Source organism: Maniola jurtina, chromosome 3 (genome assembly GCF_905333055.1).
Source record: "Maniola jurtina chromosome 3, ilManJurt1.1, whole genome shotgun sequence".
In the NCBI taxonomy this organism is placed as follows: domain Eukaryota; kingdom Metazoa; phylum Arthropoda; class Insecta; order Lepidoptera; family Nymphalidae; genus Maniola; species Maniola jurtina.
The window spans coordinates 8,308,765-8,329,462 of NC_060031.1; the positions used below are offsets into that span (position 1 = coordinate 8,308,765).

The window sequence follows — 20,698 nt, forward strand, 5'->3', positions numbered from 1 at the left end:
GATCCGTTGCGCAAAAAATGAGCCAGCCCTTCTGTCACCCGATGAGGCTATTAAACGCGGTGAAATGTCTCGTAAAAATTTCTTTGCACTAAGACTCCATGGCCCCATGACATAGATTATCTTTGAGGTATTCGTGGTCTCTCTCACAGGAAGTGGTGCTGAAGTGCCAACATACCATAACATACAATGACCTAAACAATGACAAACGTCTAATAGCAGCAGTCCAAGCATTTACCGCCGAATTCAAAGTGTTGTCAATCATTACCATAATAATTTTGGCTGATTAAAACAAAATTATTGATGCTTACGCTAATCAAACAGCGAATTAAAAGTTTTATATATATTTTACTTTTTTGTAATAACACCGAATTCAGATTACTGATACAAGCAAGGCATGGTACTAAGGCAAGGCCATCATTTTCAAGAGCGAAAATATCACAATTCGCACTGCGAATTACAATTATTTCACAGTACCTACACTTGTGAGTTGCGGTCGTGAGTTCGTGACTAGTGAACGTGATTCGATTCGTGTACTGAGAGTGCGCAAAGAGTATTAAAAAGTAAATTACAAAGGCAAGGCATCAAGCGAAAACTGCAACCTGAATTTAGACTTTAGTTAACGAGCTGTTTTAGGTGCTTTTAGAAATGTTGCGTGTTTTTAGAAAGCCTGTTACTAATAGCTTAAAATGCCAAGCTGAAAGACGTAAGTTCTTTTTATTTTATTTATTATTTTTACTGTCAATCATATGTTAGAAGGGTAGACTAAAACATGAAATGCTACCCTTTATTAATGCTTCAAAAGGTTTTAAATAAGTGCTGACATATTTATAACTACTTACCTAACTACTGATCCTTAATATTTTCCTATTCCTGTAATTAACTTGTAGGTACATTGTGGAAAATTTAATTGATTGAAATATTGATATAAAAATTGATTTGTTGATTGAATTGAAAATTGATTGATTGATTGAATTGATTGATTGATATAAAATATTTTTATATTGTTTTTTACAATTTTTACAATTACAATTTTTATATATAATTTATTATGCCTATGTAACATACTTATTGATTTAATAAAATTATAAATTAAAATTTACAAAACATACCCTTAGGCAGTGATATTGATATAGGTATTTACAATATTAACTTACCTACAGTATTAAATTAATTCTTTCCTGTACAATCATACTAAATAAATATATTTCTCATAGAGTGTAACTTTAGCTGAAGTCAGTAAAATAAAAAAATAAAACAACCAAGAGACAACCAGTTTAGAGTGTAGTTTTCCAAAACAACTTCCTGTGTACAGAATTCAATTCATAGTAAAATTCCACAATACCACTATGCTGTAGAGAAGTTCAGAGATCACAAGCTATCAAATGAACCCTAATATGACTTTGATGCTATTCATGCAACTCAAAACAGTGAAAGCTGAAGGAAACATCATTATAAAAATGTTATGAAAGGAGGGCCACTATCATCACAGTTGAAAGAATGATGCAGTAAAAGAACTATCCCTACAATCCCTTATGTATATTGTATTGTTAAGGTCTGAATAATAATCGTGACATTTTACTTCTGATAATAAATAAAGGCTTATTTTTAAAAACTGCGTTAATAATTCAATTTTTAAAGTTTTATTTCAGTAAATGTTATGATTATTTTATAATATAATATAAGTTAAGATATTAATATTAGGCCTTTAGTTCCCTAATATATGGTGCATTATCATCTCATCATCAACCCATAGCTGGCTCACAACTAGCACAGGGTTTCCTCTCGGAATGAGCAAGGTTTAAAGCTCATTGTTTAGGTCAGGTAATGGATACACATTTGCAAATACCTACTCTTAATTTGAATTAAACATTTTAGTATTTACTTATGATAACACACTTTTTTCTCATAATATTAAAAATGATCTATAGTTTTTACATACTCTTCTTCCTATTACATATACTAATTCTTTTACTGATATATTATCATGGGACTCTCCCCTCTGATACTGAACAGTACACTGTACACCACTGTATATTACAAAATCGAAACTATTTATTTGTCCTCAAATTGTTCTATTTATTTATTGTTAATTATTATTTATATTCCTCATATCACCTATTCTTCGCTAGATTAATCATTTTTTATACTTAATTACATATTTTTATGTTGAGTATTATTTTTTAGTCTTAGTAGGTATATTTTGATTAATTTATGGTAAACGTGGTGAAGTGAAATATATTTTATGGAATAAAATAGAAAGCGGTAACTAAGTAGGTACTAAGTGAGTATTAATTTCAGATTTAAAAGGCTTTTCAACAGTAGGACAAGCAGAGCCATGTAAACCAGAAATAAAAACCTCTGTCCCTGGGCCAAAAACAAGAGCATTACTTCAGGAACTGTCATGTTTACAGGTAGGTATTAAGGCGGCTTCGCCCGTAAAGTTTGCGCGCGTAGGCAGTGCGGTTAATCCATAATATATGATTTCGATCGAAGAACGGATGCGCGCCCGCAGCGCGGGTGTAGCGCTGCAGACGCGCGTTTTTATTTACATATACTTTAGATTTAAAAATGTTTGTTTTTGGTCACAGCTTACAAACTATTGTATAAATCGTTGTTTTCAGTATTTGTTGCTTAAATACATTATTGGTACATAATATACCGAAATTTCATATACCTACATATGTATTATATTTCTATTCTAAATTTCAGCCAAATCCGTCTAGTAGTTTTTGTGTGAAGGAGTAACAAACATACACACATACACACAAACTATCGTCTTGATAATATTAATGTGATGTTCAGGCACCTCATTAGATACTTATATCTTGATGGTTACAGCAAGCAGGTTCGGTTCAGTTGTTTGCTGATTACGACAAATGCATCGGCAATTATTTTGTTGATGCGGACGGAAACACATTTTTGGACTCATTCACGCAAATATCATCGATACCAATCGGATACAATCATCCAGCGTTGTTGAAAGCTTTTGAAGATAAACACAATCTTGTAAGTGAAATTAATTTCAATAAAAACCGGCCAGAACGAGTCAGACTCGTGTACTGTGGGTTCCGTACTACTCGGGCATTTTTTCCGACATTTTGCACGATAAATGAAAAATTATTTTGTATAAAAATAAATAAAAATCTGTTTTAGAATGTACCTACAGATAAAACCCTTTCATATTATATTATGATACCCCACTTGGGGTATCATATCATAATATGAAAGGGTTCTTCTAAATATCTTACTTAAAATACTAATTATTTGTTCATGAACACATTTTAATTTTTATTTTTTATGATGTAACTACGAATTCACGATTTTCGGATTTTTGCTTTTACTTGTGCTATATTTTCCTACCTGTCAAATTTCATGATTCTAGGTCTACGGGAAGTACCCTATATAGGTGCTATTGACAGACACGACAGATGAACAGTCACAGGCAGACAACAAAGTGATCCTATAAGGGTCCCGTTTTTCCTTTTGAGGTACAGAACCCAAAAATACTCATCTGTACCCATCAAGATCAACCCTTCACTGGCCCACTACTGAGCACAGGTTTCCTCTCGGAATGAGAAGGGTCCATAGTTCGCCATGCTGGCCAAGTGCGTAACGGCAGACTTTGAGAACATTATGGTGAACTGTCAGGCATGGAGGTTTCCTCACGAGTTTTTCACATACTTCCGGAAAGGGGCATGCCCGGGATCTCCAACCTCCAACCTTCCGAAAAGAAGGCCGGCTTGCTGACCACTAGGCTCTCACCGCTGTACCGATAACGGGTATATTATTTAGCTTTATTCCCTTCTGAAACTAATTACAACCGGATAAAATAATATACAGTTTATTTTGTTCACCAGAGATCGCTCGTCAATCGTCCTGCTCTCGGCGTGTTTCCGGCAGTGGATTGGCCTCAAAAACTAAGAGATGTCTTAATGGGAGTCGCGCCTCGGGGCCTTGACGCCGTTACGACAATGATGTGTGGCTCCTGTTCCAACGAAAATGCATACAAAAATGTATTCATGTGGTACCGTTTTAAGGAACGGGGAGAAAAGGCTGACTTTACGCCCGAGGAGATGGCGTCTTGTATGGCTAATCAGCCACCTGGCTCTCCCAACTTGTCCATTTTATCTTTTAAGGTAATTTGCCCTATTTGTATTGAAAAAAATGGCAGTCAGTGAGGAATGCCGACAGAAGTGAAACTATGAAAAATCATAGTGGTTTTTCTGAATTTTCATATTACATACAATCAAAATTTCGTAATTGTAAATGTTAATGTATACCTAAAAGGCATTAGGTATACATTAACATGAGTTTAATTTTTACATCCATCAGCACTTCGAGCATTACACATTAACAAATCGGTGACGCGACCTTGAAGTTTTTAAAAAATCGCCCAACGCGTCTAAAGTTTTCATTTTAAAAACTTTTTGTTACAATATAAACAAATGCCTTAATACGGCTTCAGTTTTCCCCGCCAGCTAAAATATTGGGACCTTGAAAAGAAGAGTGAATAGGTACCTTCTAGGTAGGCTCTACTTTAGGCTGCATCATCACTTACTATTTGGTGTGATTTTATTCAAGCGCGTACCTACATAGAAAAATGTTAGGGTACTTATTTTCATTATTTTCAGGGTAGTTTTCACGGTCGTACATTCGGTGCCTTGTCCACTACGAGATCGAAACCAATACACAAGCTGGACTGTCCCGCCTTTGATTGGCCAGTCGCCCCGTTCCCCAGATACAAATATCCGCTCAACCAATTTAAATCGGAAAATCAGGAGGAAGATAACAAGTAAGCTATGAACTAAAAGGTTACACTTCATACGTGCTTCTCCATACAAACGTATTAAGTACGCCTATTATTTTATTATAATAGAAATTTAATTTTTGATTGTTTGTTGTTCTACTTCTAAAATTAGGTAAGCCAATAATTATATTGCAGAGGAAATTATGGTTCTTTTGAAAGGTGTGATATTTAAAATATCTCTTATTTTTAGCTTTTTCGGGGCAACTTTGAACTTACTAACTTAAAATTTGTAAAAACAACAAATTGCAAAACTGACGGCTTTGAAGCAGACTTTATTTAACAATACTTTCAAATGTGTGTTTTGTTAAAAAATGAGTAAAGTTAAAGTAAACACAAAATCAATTTTAAAGAATAGAATAGATTTTTATTCAAGTAGACTTTTACAAGTGCTTTCGAATCGTCAAAATAATTTACCACTGGTTCGGAATGGCGTTCCTACCGAGAAGAACCAGCAAGAAACTCGGCGGTTGCTCTTTTGAATTCTTCAATTTACAATAATATTCCATACTATACAAGCAATTGCAGCCCCGCGCATTGCTGGAGCGAGTCAAATCCATGCTTTTTTATCATAATTACATAATCTTCGATTGCAAATGTTTAAAATATTTTGTTTATGTTGGAATAATATTGCATGCAGGTATATTGTAAGAATATTTATATAAACCATGTTATATATTATCTTTATATTCTGTTAAGCTTCCGTTATGCTCAGTGAAGTAAATACTAAATGACAATAATAAATAGTATATGTACATAGGTATATCAGTAGATAACAATGGTTGTCCTTTCTGCATGTCATAAATCATAATATATTACCTGCATTGAACAAACGTTCGAAGGTTATTATATGAAAATATTTGTTTTATTTAGAGGAGATGTGAATAATGCGATTCAATATTAATATTGGCTATCATTTAGGTATATCGTATCGTAGTGCCTAGTAACAGGTAACATTGCCCGGTATTAGGATTTAGGTAGGTTCGTAGCTATAATGTACGTTAGTATCTACCTAATTACTTAAATACCAAATGATGATAAGTACCTACTGTTGTCGCACTATTGGAATCTTAATTATTTGATAGCCTATCGCCTATCATATACTAATTACTTTTCTTCACTGGGTACTAGCTTTTACCCGCGATTTCATCCGCATGATAATACCTACATAGTCTATAGCCCCGTGACTCGGGGATAATGTGGCTTATCAGTGAAAGAATTTTAAGAATTGGGTCATTATTTCCGGAGATTCCCCCCCCCCCCCCTCCCCCCCCCCCTCATCTATGCGTACAAACTAACAAATACCTACCTACCTTACTTACCTACTCTTACATGTGATGTGTGGCACAATTTACGAAATAAAGGTTTTCTCTTTCTTTCTTACGCCCTGTAGCATTAAACTGTTGTACCACCCGCAACTTGCCTAACATAAAAGAAATCATCTCGTATTTTGTTACACCAGTCAAATGGGTCACTGTTGTGGATTAAATCACTCTTGTTAACCAATAAAGCGACTCGGTCCCCCAGTCGTGGCCTCGTATATAAGTACTCTACTAAGGTACTAGGCGTGTAACAAACATTAGGTATATTAGTGTATTCTTGTATTGGAGTTCCATTGAGAAATATCAGGCAGGATTTGAACCCGCATCTCTCTCGGAGATCGCCCTGTGAGCGACTTCGACCACTTAATCCGTTAGGCCTTAAATACTACTAGGTACTTACCAATGACGAGAAATTATTTGTCCACTCGTACCTTATATCTCCATATTGAGTTTGTTGTTGTAGATGTCTGGAGCAAGTAGCTGATGTGATAGAGAAGTATAAAAAGAAAGGATGTCCAGTCGCCGGAGTTGTCGTGGAACCTATTCAATCGGAAGGCGGCGACCATGAAGCGTCACCTGAATTTTTCCAAAAACTCCAACAGATTTGTCAAAATGTAAGTATCGAGTCATGATGTGGCTACTGGCTACCTATGTGCTGGAAGGGCATTCCTCACTCCACCGTATCAGAAACCTTGAGTAAAATCGTTTTGTTTGAGTAGAATGGGTGTCGAACACATAAGGATGCCAACGTTCATGGCTTCTTGGGGTTGATAGAATGCTGAAAGAACAAGATTGTGATGTTTCAGAGCACACACTACTCAAAGTAGGTATAACCGATAACAGACCGATAAATTGGCGACATCGCGTCGGTACTCCAAGCTGAGCAGATTTGCCTTCGTTAGTGATTGATCACCAATAATTTTTTGGGCGCGACGATCTATCAATCTTACTTGTTGTGTAATTTATAGCGTCATCTAGACATTATAATTGTTATTGAGGCGCTCGAATAACTTTCAAGGTACGGAACGTTCAGTTCGCGAGTCTCTGATTTAGCTGATTTTTTATAAGAGTGAATTGCTCAAAATTGCTGTCCGTCTGCTATCATTTCACAGCCCAACAGTTTAACCGATTTTTTATAAAATTTCGTACACAGTTAGCTTAGGCTACTTTTTATCCCGGAAAATCAAAGAGTTCCCATGGGATTCTTAAAGGTTCATCCGTTTAGCTGATTTATATTATATAATTCTACAGAGGTAGCTTGCATCCCAAAAATTTACATAGGCAACTTATTATCCCGGAAAATAGGAGTTCCCTGATGAAGTTGCGGGCATTGGATAGTTAGTAGATAAATGGAAGTAGGTATCGATTGTTCGGAATTATATCAGCCCCAATAACCATGTCGTCAGAGTGGCGCGGCGCTGATCGTGGACGAGGTGCAGACGGGCGGCGGGCCCACGGGCCGCATGTGGTGCCACGAGCACTTCGGCCTGCGCGCGCCGCCCGACATCGTCACCTTCAGCAAGAAGATGTTGACTGGCGGCTTTTATTTCAAAATCGAGAAAAAGTAAGTGAAGTCTCCGCTTTTTAGGGTAGGGGACGAGATAATATTGTGATTGTTTAAACTAAGAATATTCATATTGTGACCTGTTAAATGGAAAAATACGTGTTTTGTTGATTCAATATATTTTCAATGGATCAAAATCCATTTAATCCATTCATCCAAGTTCTTAATTTGTTATTACTTATTAGTCAAATGCTTAGTGAAGAAAAAAAACTAGGTAATAGTTATCTAGGTAATTATATTTGAAAAGAGCAATCGCCGAGTTTCTTGCTGGTTCTTCTCAGCAGCAAAAAATTACAACTATCACATCTCGTATAGTATGTCTATGTGTTTGTAAAGTACGTAAAACGATAATCTTTTCAGGCCCGCGCACCCATACAGGGTATTCAACACGTGGATGGGAGACCCAGGCAAATTAATTTTGTTGGAAAAAGTATTGGAAGTAATTAAGAATGAAAATCTACTTTCCTTGGTTAATGAAACTGGGAAAATCCTCAAGGACGGTTTGCACAAGTTGGAGAACGAATTTCCTCATGTGATCAACAGCGTGCGTGGACGTGGCACATTCTTAGCATTTAACTCTACCAGTACGGAATGCAGGGACAGAATTGTTGCGGATTTAAAGAAAAATGGTGAGTGGATTCTCGACCGACAAAAGCGTCAAAAAATGATGAAGGCTTAGCTTGCTCGAGTTTAAATTTTTGATCGCTGACTGCTCTCAAAATGTAGACGTATTATAACACCCCGAATCTCGAATACAGTCACTATGCCTTGAGGCAGGATCCTTATATTTTTAGTCGGTTGGAGTCCGACATAACCACTGTGCTCCCCCGTGGTCGGTGGTATCCATGACGGATTTTCCTCACGAGAACAAAAAAAGGATCATTATATGTATAGAAATAAATGGAGAAACCATTATTTATACTTAGTGCTGAAAATAACATGCAGTACCATTCTCGTTTGATATTTTCAGGTGTCTTGGGCGGAGCTTGTGGAGAGGACAGTGTTCGCCTCAGACCGGCCTTAGTGTTCGCGCCTAAGCATGCTGCAATATATCTAGACATTCTACGGAAAACTTTAAAAGGCATATAAGTATATGTAATATGTATATAATGTACGTTCACTTGTAGTACACCACAAACGCTTGGTCGCAAAAATCTAGGACAATTTACCATAAGTCTTTACCTAGATATTATAAGAATTGTTTGTGATATTATGATTAGTAATTGGTAACCAAAAAGTATTTTGAAGTATTAAAATTGAATTTGCCTAGTTTGAAAAAATAAATAGTTAGGTATACCTGTTTATCCGCACAAGATGCTCATTACAATGTGGTTATTTACATTTTGTTGTGATATACAGTATTATAGCACTTAAGATTTAATTTTATTACAATTTTTTTTTATTTTTCAAGTGCCATATCCAGTAAGCCATTTAGGTTGTAAATGTTTATTTACTATAACAGCATTTATTATACAATTATTTAAGTTCTTTTTTAGAATTGTGTAATAATGAGGTATTTTCCTATGTGATAATAATATAAATCGCATGCCTCAAATCAGTCTTCCAATAGTAATAATAGCAATTAATGTTAAAATAATTAGAATAATACTTTACTCTATATGCTATTCAATAAAGACACGCTTTTACATATTAAATGTATGGTTCTGGTTTTATTTTGTATTAGAAGATAGTCCTAACTCCACAAAATCATTCCTGAAAACGTTCTACTAAAATAAAAGCTGATGGCTGCATGCTCTAACTTAAACCTTGTGCTTGCATCACGTTTATCCATACTTCGATATTAATATAAATGAAAAGTGTGTCTGTTTGTCGTTTGCAAATTTTCCACAGCCCATCTGTTAAGCTGAAATTGAAATTAAAAGGCCCATCGGCTTATAAACCTATTGTGACGTTTGTTACAGAGATAGCTTTCCTGAGACAAGCTACTTTTGATCCCGGAAAATCAAAAGTTCCCATCGGATTTTTCAAATACCTAAATCCATGCGGATAAAGTCAGGGGCATATAATTTATATGTTTTAACGAGATGTGGCAGACCAGGTGTTCATTTAGGTATTATTGTTAACCGAATTCAATAAAATAGGGAGGTTCTCAACTCGTCGGAATCTTTTTAGAGGCTGTTCACTTGACATCGACTGAATAAAGTTACAGAAACTTTAATGTAATTTTGGGTAAGGTCTGACGAAATCACAAACACAATCTTTATGATAAATTATTATACTTTTATTTCATATTTAAATTTATTAACTTTTACATTTGTGTCAAATAAATGTTGTTCCTCTTACGTTAGTATATTTCCGAATGTCGTCGTTTTAAAACCACTCTTACAGGTAACCTCTCCACGTTTATTAGCCACTCCCCTTTTTATCTTATCGTTATCGGCCAATCCAAATTGTACAATGAATAAACTTAGTGACTAATATACAAATCATCAAGCTCGTTTAACAAATCATCTAAGTAATAAAGATGTTTTCATCTTATATATTGATTACAAATATTATCCTTTATTATGCTACAATTCATCAACTAAAAACTATAAGAATTTTATATACAGTACGTTTATCGATCAGATGTTGAACAACTTCAGCCAATCAATGACGCCTTCTAATATGATGTTATGATTTGTTATGATTTGAGTGGCGCCAACTATCTAATCAGTAACTTCTATACGTTTATAGATAATTAAGATGGGCCAAGCTTACAGCTCGGCCATCCTGTTTTAAGCGAGTCTCATCGCTTTTAAAAAAAAAATTAAAACTTAAGTAACATGTAAACTTCACAACCAAAATGACAAAGACTTAGTTCAACAAAACAAAAAAAAATTAAGATAGTAATTAATTAAATTAATATTCTTGCTAACCTTAACTAGAAGGAATATACAGTTTTATTGATACATTGGTATTGATTATGATTGCAACTTAATTTTAGAGCACTCGCAGCAACCCTTTCCATCCGATATAATTAGAAAATAGCAGATAAACTCAATTCAATTCCAAACTATTTACCCTCGCAACTTTACCTGCCAGTCTACAGTAGCACTCAAATTTAGCCTTTAATCTAAAATTCATTTTTCTGTTCTCTTCCGCTAATATTAAAATAAAAAGATGCAGACACTCTAAATTTATAAATAATTTTTCAAAAATCATAAAGATATCAAAAATTGCGAGACCAGTAGCAACTAAAGGAGGCCTCCATTTAATCAAAGAAGGTAGGTACATGCATAAAGTCCGAAGTATCAATTATAACTCACAAGCCAATATTTTACAGGAACACTCAATAGAGATTTGGGGATGAGCATGTAAAACTAATTACTAAAAACTACTTTAAAGGGTTTCAAGTATCTCAAAATAAATTGTTAAAAGTTCTGTTCCAACTAGACTCTCCTTCCCACTAAAGAATTATATAAGAAAACTGATGAACTATATTATATAAGTCAATTATACAAATTCAAAATATGTCTATTTGTTAGGAAAATACTATTAAAGTCCGTACATACACGCATCACTTTAAAGCTAAATCTCATAAATATGGTACACAAAACGAACATACCTATTATGCTACAATTACATAAAGCTAGGACTAATTATGGTATGTAAACTACCTAGCTCTACTACATAATGTACTTGCCGAAACTCATACTGGAGGAAAAATCTTTTACAAAGTTTAAAGTTTAATCAAACAGTGTCAAACACCATAGATATCTTAGCTAGATGTAGGTATAGTTTGTTAACGAATATAACGTGTTTTGACTTTTTATATTATTGTATAGTCACCATACCTTTAAAGATTATGTTTTCTTCTATATTTATATTTAGAATCGGGAGCGATTCTTAATATGAATATGTGTAAGTGAACTTCTTGTCCTTTTGATAAAATAAACTCTCTAAACTTAAAGTTAATCGCCGCCAGTTCTCGATTTAAATCACAAAACATTTTCATACACTTTCAACGCAATAGTTTTACGCACATATTTTCTTCTTCCCTTCTTATTGGAAAATCGCGGATTCCGAGCCTTGGCGCGTCTCTCTTCTACCGGGATACATATATGATTGTCCTTATTTCCCTCCAGATCCAAATTTTTAATGACCCTTATCCTAGGGTCTTTTCCCTCCAGATCCAAATTTTTAATGACCCTTATCCTAGGGTCCACCTCCTTCCTCCTATAGGACTTTTTGTCCATAGCCCGTAACCTCGGGGCTTTTCCATCCTTTCCTTCCTTGGGACTTTGTGTCCCTGACCCATACCTAGTTTTGGGTCATCCTTTCCCTCATTTGTTCATTTCCAACATCCTTGGATCCTGCAAACATAAAACACTTTGAGTAGACCGTTCATTTAATTTTGTTTCATAAGCATCCATCATAATACAATCCGACCTAAGAGAAGTAATTTTACTTGGTAACCTAGAAAACCTATTATCATTATTATAATTTAGTTTTCTCCAGTTCCGTACCCCTCGAAGGGTGCCTACGAGACCCTATTTTCTAAACCTCTGCTCTCCGTCCGTCTGTCCGTCTGCACGTGCGTCACGGCCCGAACCGCGAACGGCGTATCGTGAACCGTGATAGATAGAGAGTTGAAAGGAACGTGATTACGGATGTATGAAAATCCTATGCCTGGTTGCTTCCAATTCAAACTTTTTCTTTTAATGCAGATTACGCTTCCCATATTTCTTACAATTACCTATTGTTTTTTTTTCTAGCAAAATCCACATTCTGAAGTACTAATGGACAATGTTAAACAAACGCCAGGGTACAGTAGTTGCGTCACTTGTGCCTCTTAACCATATAATATCTACATGCAAAAAGAATCTTTGATTTATAATTTCACATGATACTTATATATTTTATTTTAGCCATAATATGCACCATATGGCGTACTTTGTCGTTTCGAGTAACATAAGCAGAACTACCAAATTCGACCCTGGGAACGACACAGTCGCGACTCGCCGCCGAATGATACCTATTAGTTTATCATTAATTCCTTTTCATAGAGAAAAGCGATATCAACATAATAGCAGGAAAAAAATGAAATAAATATTCCGTTCGATACATCTCTATTCTCTACGACATCAAAATCTCTATCACAAGCTGATCGATCATAAAGATTAGAAGAAAGTAGGTACCTTATACATTATTTTATATGTTAACCGTAATGACCCGCATCTGTTCGATTTCCCTTTATTCGTTTCGTAAAAGATTCATCCTCGTACGTCCATCATCATCATCATCGTCATCTACATCGTCATCATCATAAGGTCACTGTTGAACATAAACCTTCCCTAGTAAGCACCACACGTACTGTCCTCAGCCTTCCTCATTCAACCCCTGGTTCCTATTGATACAAACCACTAAACCCCCCCCCCATCAAATGTGTACCTATCTACATCCATCCATCATACCCAAATGCCGTGCTGGTTGATGTGATGAGCGACAAAGTGTTAACCTCTTCAATACGTCATGGAACTGTAGGAATAGCCATGGAAGACCTCCAAACCGAACGTTGATATTTTGTGTAAGTGGTCCCACGAGTCAAAAAAAATATTCTTGTCCATAAAGGAACAAGCCACGATATAGATTCTTCTATCGGAACTTAAATATTCCAATCACTGCATGTATTCCAACTAATCAGTTTGCTACTGTATATTTGAAGTTGATAATAAATAAAAATGTTAGCTTAATTAAATTCCTATGATAATTCGATTTTTGGTGCATCAACCAGCTTCACCTATTATGTAAAATTAAATATATATATTTTTTTTTAAATTACCGGCTGTACATTTTAAACTAACCTAAGCAAAATATACTTTCTTACTAATAACTTAATCTTAAAAATTTTCAAGAGGATCCTTCCGCCTCAAATTAACTCAATGATAAAAATGAACAGGAAACTTTAAATGTTGTAAAATCCAGCCAATGCTTCGTACCTTGCCTTATTAATCCAATAGGTACTTCTTTGGATTTTGTCAAAACAAAATACTTTTACTTGTTGAGTGTATAATAAATAAATAATGTAATAAATCAATTAACTGTTAAAGCTAATAACTTTTACAGAAAGCGAACCTCATGATATCTCTTATGAGTTTTAAGCGTAAAATTACCACGCCGAAAACAAAACATGAGCTGACAGTATTCTTATTTGATATACGTAATCCAGTAATACTATATCTATCTACATAATTCGTAAATATGTATGTATAGTTTGTAAGTTACTATTTCACTTTATGCTGTTTCAATGCTTTAAGTTATTATTTTTATCTTTGTCTCATTTTTTTAGTTTAGCCTCATTCTATTTTTAAACTTACTATTTCGCTATAATATTTACAAGTAACCTCATCGAAGACTACACGGTCTTCTGATAACCCAACAAGCATTTATCCAACAGCTATCGCTTTCACCCGAACGGAGGTTCCCTGAAAAATACTGAGATAACAATACCTAGTTGACACATGGATGTACAAGAGCGGCAACAAGCTATGACCTCCTCTAGTCATAACTATATCTTTATGATTGTAACATTTCAAACAGTGAAAGTATGTATAAACGATTTCGTCCATAGGACATGCGCTCTAAAGAATGTTAATATAATTATCAGCAACTAAAAGCTTGAAGAAACTAATAGGTACAACTTGTCTTTGAAGTATGAAAATATGCACATTTATCAAGTATACCAGTCCATCAAACATTAAAGTACGCATTTATAAAATGATAACTCACTTATTAATCAAGATAACTACCTGTTTATCAAACCTACCCTACCAAATATAAATAACTACTCACCAAATGTAATACTTTATAACTTAAGTAAAAATATGAAACAAATGTGCATCAACCACATACATACACTCTTCAAATTCATCCATTTATCAAAATGTTATATAACATAACCATTCACCAAATCCATTATATACTTAGTTCATTAAATCGTTTAGTCAAACTTTACTCCACTTGCCACGATTGCAAATTTTCCAAAATAATCAGCCGCAAACATTGCAGCTCATCTCACTTGATAATGCATCCCTCCCTCAGAAAAACAGGCATTAGGAATGTCTTTCCAAGACGCGCGAGAGACAGCCACCGTGGCTTTTCGCGAGATTTAATCCAAATTGAACTAATGCCTAAATAAATGATTTAATTAGAGGGCGATTGCTTTTGCAACCTCTAACCGTCCAATCAAACACCGAAAGTATTCAATAATCCGAGACGTAAATAAAAACCCGTCAGAACACCGTATTTATAAAAACAGAGACAAGAAAAAGATTCCTCCTCGCAATAGATCGCGTGACATCCAACAAGTGAATTATCGACTTTATTACACAACTTATCCTCAACATGTTTTACATCATTTCCTACAATTGAAATCTTTCTATTTTAAATACCCTAACTACAACTTCATAATCCAACCAAAAATCAAACTAGATTTATCCCTCGGTCCCACATCTTTAATGCTTTTTTTTTTCTGTTTGGGTAACTAAAACAAAAAAAAATATATACTCATGTTATAAAACGTTGTCAAAGCTTTCCTGAACGCGCTAAATAAGCAAAAACATAAAATCAGGCGAAATGCCAGACCAGCCGAAAACCCTTCAATGCTTAATCATCCTAAAAAAAAAATTATGATCAATATTCATATTATTATCATGAGATACTACCGGCGCTCCTAAGCGAAATTTATAAGGCACCGCATTTCGATTTTATCAAATAGACTGATCAATTTCGAGAGCACAACAAACGTGGTTTCCTGAGAGTTTTGTTAACTAAATGCATATCGAAACTGAACTATCGCGAAGCGAGTCAAGCGAGCGTGAATTTTTTTTTAAAATATATTTCTGGGATAATGTCATGCCACAAACGCGAGCGTAGTGCAAAGATATTTGCCTAAAATTTCTTGCGTACAACAAAGAAAATAGTATTTTGGTAGTAGGTACTTATTATCGCGCCCTGCCCTAAGGGCAGTACTGTAGGTATATTACCATTAAAAAAAAACTTACTCTAATTTTAATAGAACATTTGCCAGGAATTTAACCCGCCAAGCGATGTTATTCCAATAAAAACAAAATCATATTGCATTTAAATGCGGCAGTACACAGTTAATTGCGTGAATACAGGTAAAAAAAAAACCCCGCTGCCCATATACTATACCTACCTACTACTCGTAGTACTCAAATTATTGTGCCAGTATTAAAAGTAAATTAGCTGTTATCTAGCGTGGTAGACTACGGCCTAAACCCTTCTCATTCTGTGAGGAGACACTTGTTGCTCAGTAGTGGGCCGGCCATGGGTTGTTCATGGTGAGCTGTTATCAGCAAAGTTATGTTTGAAACTCAAACATTACGCGTTTCAAGTGGTAAAAATAGATAAATGAAAACATTTCTCCTCACTTTTGTAAAAAAAAACACTTATTTATGCACCCCGTATTTAAAACTATCTGACTACCTACCTACCATAATTTTAAATTTAGTTAAAGAATAACCAGATAAGATAAACCTACTTTTACACCCATTTTAGGATTTATATTTCTCAAAATGCTCAATTTATTAACCCTGGTCACTATTACTTTATTACAACGGATCACCTTCATTTTTATCAATTAACATTTTATATCCCCAATCACTCAGTAACCATTACAAGTAGAGGCGGATTATTTCACTGGCAGGCGTAAAACGAAAAGCTATTTCATGTAACTTTTTCTACCTTATCCCAAAGCGGTTTACAAAAAATAATAATTTCACAAAACAACATTCAAGATGCCCAATGAGTGCTGTGTGATAATATCGCGTCACTGTGTGCTAGAAAAAGGAAAACATCTATCTATACAATGAATGCAGCAAACGATTGAACCTAAATCCAGAAATTCACCTTCCGTAAAACAAAACCACTAGGTATGTGAAAATAAATCCCTATCGTAACTCTTAACCAAACTAATTCGGCACACGATTACAAGTGTGAAGATTGAAATACCACGTTCCGTGAGATATTCACCTGTGAAATCATTTAATGAGAAATAAAACCCCGGCAGGACATAGTAGATACATCCTGAAAACTATTTAAAAGTAACAATAACGCCCATCATTAAGTAAACCACACTTTTTATATTGTTTAACACTATGTTCACTATCTATTCCATTGTACCCACGATACAGGATAACCTAGTGCGGGTACCACCAGAAACAGGAAAATTGTACAAGACTGTATTTTGTAAATAAACATTTTTCATTTTTCATTGTAAAATAAGCCTTCTAAATACCTCAATGTTATTTAAACCACAATTTGAAGGTCGATCGCATTTGTATAACCAATATACAAGATGAATTATAAACATGTGGGTAATTCTAGGTATCATAACGTTATATAATTTCCATTCCAACTCGGAGCAAAGCTTTTTAACAAAATGATAACTAAATGTAGAACAAACAAAACGAAAACCCACACAAATAAAAATAAAAAAAAAAAAAATTACCATTAATAGCTATCAATAAAAATAAAATCATGGAAAGATCCTACCCGTTTATCCAGAAATCCTTTGATGCCATGACTAGGTACTTTGATATATTGAGGCCCAAATATTGGCCTTGTGCTCCAAAATGTCTGTGGTCTACTAGACCTCCACTTCTTTCTCGTTCCTCTGTATATTTCCACTTGTTTCTCTGAGTCGTGAGCGTGACAAGAAAATATTATATTTTCTTGATATCCCACTTCTGACCTTTTGGGTAAGGTCTGACGAAATCACAAACACAATCTTTATGATAAATTATTATACTTTTATTTCATATTTAAATTTATTAACTTTTACATTTGTGTCAAATAAATGTTGTTCCTCTTACGTTAGTATATTTCCGAATGTCGTCGTTTTAAAACCACTCTTACAGGTAACCTCTCCACGTTTATTAGCCACTCCCCTTTTTATCTTATCGTTATCGGCCAATCCAAATTGTACAATGAATAAACTTAGTGACTAATATACAAATCATCAAGCTCGTTTAACAAATCATCTAAGTAATAAAGATGTTTTCATCTTATATATTGATTACAAATATTATCCTTTATTATGCTACAATTCATCAACTAAAAACTATAAGAATTTTATATACAGTACGTTTATCGATCAGATGTTGAACAACTTCAGCCAATCAATGACGCCTTCTAATATGATGTTATGATTTGTTATGATTTGAGTGGCGCCAACTATCTAATCAGTAACTTCTATACGTTTATAGATAATTAAGATGGGCCAAGCTTACAGTAAGTACCTACCTATTTGGTATATCTAAGCGCTAAAAGAGAGCAACAAATTATGTCGTGACGTTAATATCCGTGATATATATTAAGAACATTGCTGGGGCAGATAATTACGGACACTTGTGTATTTTTCTATTAATAGTGAATCCAATTATAACTTTTTGCGTAAACACGCTTTCTCATAAGTTGTTTGGCTCTAGCACGGCTCTAGCTAACTGTGGGCGTATGAACAATTTGAACTCGGATGAGGAGTCATCATATTACCCATATATTACCAGTGTACCTACCTGTCATACCAAACTTGAAACTACCTACACGACTACCTACAGCAGTGTAGGCATATCTACCTACTATGTAGATAATATACAAAGTTTCTAAACGTTTGATGCCTTTAGCCAATAATCGAAATTTAGCTACCGTTAATGGAAATAACTGTATTCTTATCGTATCGTGGACTATTCTTTATAGTGATGTTTATCACTTTAGGTTGTGCGCTTATTCCGTTTATCCACCATAAACAGCCACCGTACTCCTAGTTTGTATAGTATATCTACTCGGAAACGTTTGGCTATCTATCCATTCCGGATTTAAAAAAAACTACCTATTCCGGGTAAAAAATATATATTCAAACTCCGTAAAGCCATCCCGTTTGGAGTGGATGGACCACGTATTACTTTATTCTATACTAGCTGATACCCGCGACTTCGTTCGCGTGGATGTAGGTTTTTTAAAATTCCCGTGGGAACTCTTTGATTTTCCGGGATGAAAAGTAGCCTGTGTGCTAATCCAGGGTATAATCTATTGCCATTCTAAATTTCAGCCCAATCCGTCCAGTAGTTTTTGCGTGAAGGAGTAACAAACATACACACACACACACACACACACACACACACACACGTACAAACTTTCTCCTTTATAATATTAGTGTGATGTACGTTTGCGAGTAGGTACACTAATCAATACCCTATCCGCGGAAAGAAGTTAGAAGTATAGCGCTCTCTGTAACGTAGGTACAAAAACAGAAAGAGCACTTATACCTACGAACTTCATTCCGCGGATGGGGTATTAGAGCCTAGAGGATGGATATAAACGAAATAAGCTAGATATTGTTGTTATGGTGAGATTTAAAACTAACGAATAAACGGAATAGAGGGTTTCCACATTATCCGATCCGATATCGGTATTGGACACCAGTAGCCAATATCCAACGTCCGATATCATGTGGGTATTGATTGCAGGTTTTACGGAATCGAGCTACTGGTAGTTCAAGAACTAGGTATAGATATTGGATACCTCTACACTCCCTAGTAATAGGTAAACCTCTAGTAGCCACTACCCCAACATTAAACATTACACCAATCCAATGTTACCCGTTTTGACCAGTTTTTACCAAAGAGAATAATAATTAGTTATATGGTTTTAAGGGTTCCGCACCTACACAAAGGGTAAAACCGAGCCGTATTTGTGTCACTAGACTATCTGTCTGTCTGTCTAACCGCGGGTCTCTATTTCGTAGGCTAAAATTTATAAACCTGAACTGTTGGCCCAGGCGATTTACGCAAAGAATAAAATCTCGAAATAAATAATGTAGTCAGTTTTGATTTCGAGCACATGTGTTTCGTATGGCCTTAGTATAAAATGAGTAACAAAGACTTGGGGTTTTCTTTCACACTCGGTTGTGAGTTGCGATGTCTATAGTCTGATTTTTAATTCCGTGGAATTCTAAAGTTTTTTAATGTTACCAGAGATGAAATAGTTCCCAGAAAATGATAGTAAAAAATTAAGGTAGAAATAGGCTATACCTACATTCTAAGGATTAAATTTATAAAAGCGTAAGCTTTTTTTAAATTATTTACTAATAGAGCACTATTTCAGTTTCAAGTGACACACTTTATTAAATATCAATGTCGAAACAATTAGGTAATGGGAGAAAAAAATCATCAGGTCAGAGCAAGGTAGGATGCTTGTAACAAACCTTTTAAGCATTTCCACTTTAAAAAAAATCACTAATATTAAGAATAGCTTATAGTTTTCTTTGTTGACAGGGATTTAGGATAATTTGGGGTAAAACCGATGGTAGCCCCGTTTTTCATACAAAAAACCCACCCAATGTCTAAAATGACATCTGTCAGAATTTCATACACCTAGGAACCCTAAAAGAACCAGATCCTACTCGCACTTGGCTAGTTTTAGTAGGCCAACTTTTTAATTGTGTGTAATCGGAAGGGAATTTTGTTTCTGATGCAATCTATGTCCAATTATTATTTGGTTGAACGATTTAGTTGGATTTATGATGTGCGGGTAGTCATAAGTTTCTATACATAGTGTTATACTCTGCGATTTTATATATATTTATATTTTCAGTATAGCTTTTTTTGTTGGGCACAGTTGTGATCTGTGCCCAACAATCCTCTGTGATAGTAATTTATTGCGAATATTACGAATTTTTATTTAGTTTTCTGTTTTAAAAGTGTTGAAGGTGTGTAGAAAGCCATTTATGGTCCATTGCTGTGTGATCAGTTGTAAGCATAGACGTACAATTTTCGCTTCGCTCAGTCGTAGCGAGCGCAAATTAAGAAACATAGCTGTTCATACGTAAGTGTGATTTGTTTTGTTGTTTTGCCCCTTTCGGTCAGACAAGTCACAAGTCCACCTTGATTCTTAGTCTGAGTTCAGTATTGTATTCATATTGTATTTTCCTTACTCCAACAAAGAGTATTAGGTAAAATATACGTTTGTACTCCTCAGTCTTTG

General features: G+C 34.8%; 1 protein-coding gene across 3 annotated transcripts; it reads left to right on the forward strand.

Moving 5' to 3' along the window:
- The first annotated feature begins 232 nt into the window (after positions 1–232).
- Positions 233–20,556, forward strand: LOC123880861 (4-aminobutyrate aminotransferase, mitochondrial). Of its 3 annotated transcripts, XR_006799359.1 has the most exons (10): positions 388–703; positions 2,299–2,411; positions 2,839–3,006; positions 3,858–4,136; positions 4,632–4,792; positions 6,590–6,740; positions 7,533–7,690; positions 8,051–8,319; positions 8,661–9,134; positions 20,545–20,556. XR_006799359.1 is itself a non-coding variant. In XM_045929215.1 (9 exons), the coding sequence occupies exons 1-9, from the start codon at positions 301–303 to the stop codon at positions 8,777–8,779; spliced, it is 1,449 nt and encodes a 482-aa protein (XP_045785171.1). In that variant the 5' UTR covers positions 233–300; the 3' UTR covers positions 8,780–9,349. The 3 variants fall into 3 exon arrangements, 2 of the variants coding, with proteins under 2 accessions (XP_045785171.1, XP_045785170.1); XM_045929215.1 differs by lacking the exons at positions 388–703; positions 20,545–20,556 and adding an exon at positions 233–331 and having other exon boundaries at positions 8,661–9,349; XM_045929214.1 differs by lacking the exon at positions 20,545–20,556 and having other exon boundaries at positions 8,661–9,349.
- The last annotated feature ends 142 nt before the right edge of the window (positions 20,557–20,698 follow it).